This window comes from Aplysia californica, unplaced genomic scaffold (assembly GCF_000002075.1).
Source record: "Aplysia californica isolate F4 #8 unplaced genomic scaffold, AplCal3.0 scaffold00054, whole genome shotgun sequence".
NCBI lineage: Eukaryota > Metazoa > Mollusca > Gastropoda > Aplysiida > Aplysiidae > Aplysia > Aplysia californica.
This window is the reverse complement of record NW_004797324.1, coordinates 331,223-333,532: the sequence shown is the minus strand read 5'-3', so window position 1 is coordinate 333,532 and position 2,310 is coordinate 331,223. Positions and strand designations below refer to the sequence as shown.

Here is a 2,310-nt window from a genome sequence, read left to right as displayed (position 1 = left end):
GGGGGGGTTAAAACCCTTTGATCTGACAAAGATATCAAAATTCTCAACAGAATGTAACAAACCTTGAGAAATGAATACCTTGCTTGCACCACATGAAATCTGATATGATGAAAGGAAACAGACACATAAGTAAGATAGTAAGGCCATGAGATCTACCAAACACACCACAGACTTACCAGTTCTTGTAGAAGCGGCGTTTGCATTCCTCACTAAGATGCTCTGCAAACACGGTTTTGAAGGTGCGCAGGCCAGTTGGCGTTTCAATGTAGCCAACAATACCAACACAAACCATGGGAGGTGCCTCAACGATGGTCACAGCTTCAACCACTTCCTTCTTATTGGTCTCTGAAAATAATGCAAGAGATAGGCTATTAAAAACACAATTTATCATTTTAAACACATGTTGAAAATATCAACACCCCCCCCCCTCAAATCAAGAAATGGGCCCATTATATCACCAACAATTCAAAGTATATCCAACCGCTTGGCTGAACATTAACTATCTGTATTAGTCCACTCAAAAAAATCATCAAAAGACATCGACTGTGGTGGAGTGGTTAGGCACTTCGCCTTCCCATGCAGAAGAACAAAGGTTGAGTCCCATATGCCATATATAGATCAAGGGAATTTTTTTTTCTGTAATGTATTCCCAAGCCCGGGCTGACCCCAACAGACATGGCAAAATCCAGTTACCTAAACCATACTCTGTTGAGGGCATAAAAACACCATTTAAAAAATCACAGAAAAACCCATCCACCATACCATGAACACTGAAGAAAAGACAACTTCCAACTTAACACTTTGCGATCACTTCCATTCTGGTCACCGCCATGGTCGAGAAGTCCAATGGAGTCATTCTCCCCGCTGGGTGACTGCAAAGTACCCTCTGAGCGCTAAGCCATTTTTACCATTACTTCCCTTAAACGCTAGGTTTATTTTTTTAGAAAAATGCTAATTTTCACCATGGCTATATAAAAAAAGCTCATATCTTTCTTATTTATCATAATTTCTAATTACAGTAAGAAGGAAAAATGTGTCTTAAACAATGAACTACCCTATGTCTGGTCAGATGTGTTATTTTATGATGTTGTTATCAAAATCCTCATCATTTTTAGTCCAGCCTGCTTGGAGATCAGCAGGAATATTGACGTCCCCTTCTGGATTTTAACTCGCGATATCTAGATCTAGATCCCAATCATTCACACGTAGATTTAATTCTTTCACTTTCATTTAAGGCAAATTAAGGACCCAATCTTAACTCTTTATCACTGTGGTCCGATTCCAGAAAAATGGTTAAATATGTGTCTAAATCAGCTGACGAATCCGACATTTTGAAAACTAAACAATATCCCAGAAAATTGCAGATTAGAAACCCCAAAACGATCCCCGACTGCAAAGTGCGCGGCCAGCGGCACTAATAAACGCTGTACTATAAGACTGTAGTCACCAGCAGTTAAAAAATGACTATTATCATGTCAGCGGTATAGTTTCTGCACTCATGTCGGATCACGACCGGTGATGCGCACAGAGGGTTAACGGAGTGTCTACGTACACGATAACCGAGCACGTAGCCACAGACTCCACGCACACGGTAACAGGAAGGTCCACCCTTGACCTTCACAGAAGTTTCGTGTCGTGCGACTCGCCGAATTGCTAGTGCAGGGTGGCCAGGAAAATTTTCCTCCTAAAAATCCTACCACACCAAAAGAAATCCTGCCACCATAGGTAAAGTTGTTTCTTGCCACTGTCAGTGTTAGGCTCTCGTCAAAGAGAATCACGTAGAAGGAGCTTTTCAGCCTGAAAACATCTCATGAATGAGAAGACTCATGTCAACAACTGCTCTATTTGATTACTATTATATTACTGTTGGTGCTCCTTTCAGTATCTCTCACAACACTTGTTCTGTTCTTGGTAACCTTAAGAATAGATTTGGCACCACACTGGCTGGTTTGGGCTTTCATGTGTTTTTGAGGTACCATGTCAGTGTTCAAAGCTTTTACACCTGAATGACCGATGACAAATACTTGGGAACAAACTTCCATCTAAACTTGCTTTTATCATTTGGATACTCCACAATCATTCTGAATACTTAGGGTTGGACAACCACTCAGTGTTGATGAAGTAGCACTTTCCCATGATGCTGGATCTAGTCTAGATCTCTCTCTCTCTAGTCCTAGTTATAGTCTACACATATTATATAGTCACAAAAATCATAAGAAAAAGAAGTCTGTTTCTAGCCTGGGTTTCAGTATGCCAAAAGTGCTGTCAATCTTCTACTCTCCAAAGACTATCTTGCTGAGTTTTTTCCAT

At 40.6% G+C, this 2,310-nt stretch overlaps 1 protein-coding gene across 1 annotated transcript in view; it reads right to left on the bottom strand.

The window, feature by feature from the left end:
• The window catches only part of LOC101864288 (60S ribosomal protein L3), a 17,291-nt gene that overhangs the window by 10,153 nt on the left and 4,828 nt on the right, over window positions 1-2,310 (bottom strand). Inside the window, exon 3 of the mRNA XM_005092849.3 lies at window positions 177-345. Coding sequence (XP_005092906.1) covers window positions 177-345 — 169 coding nt within the window. The remainder of the gene's footprint in view (window positions 1-176; window positions 346-2,310) is intronic.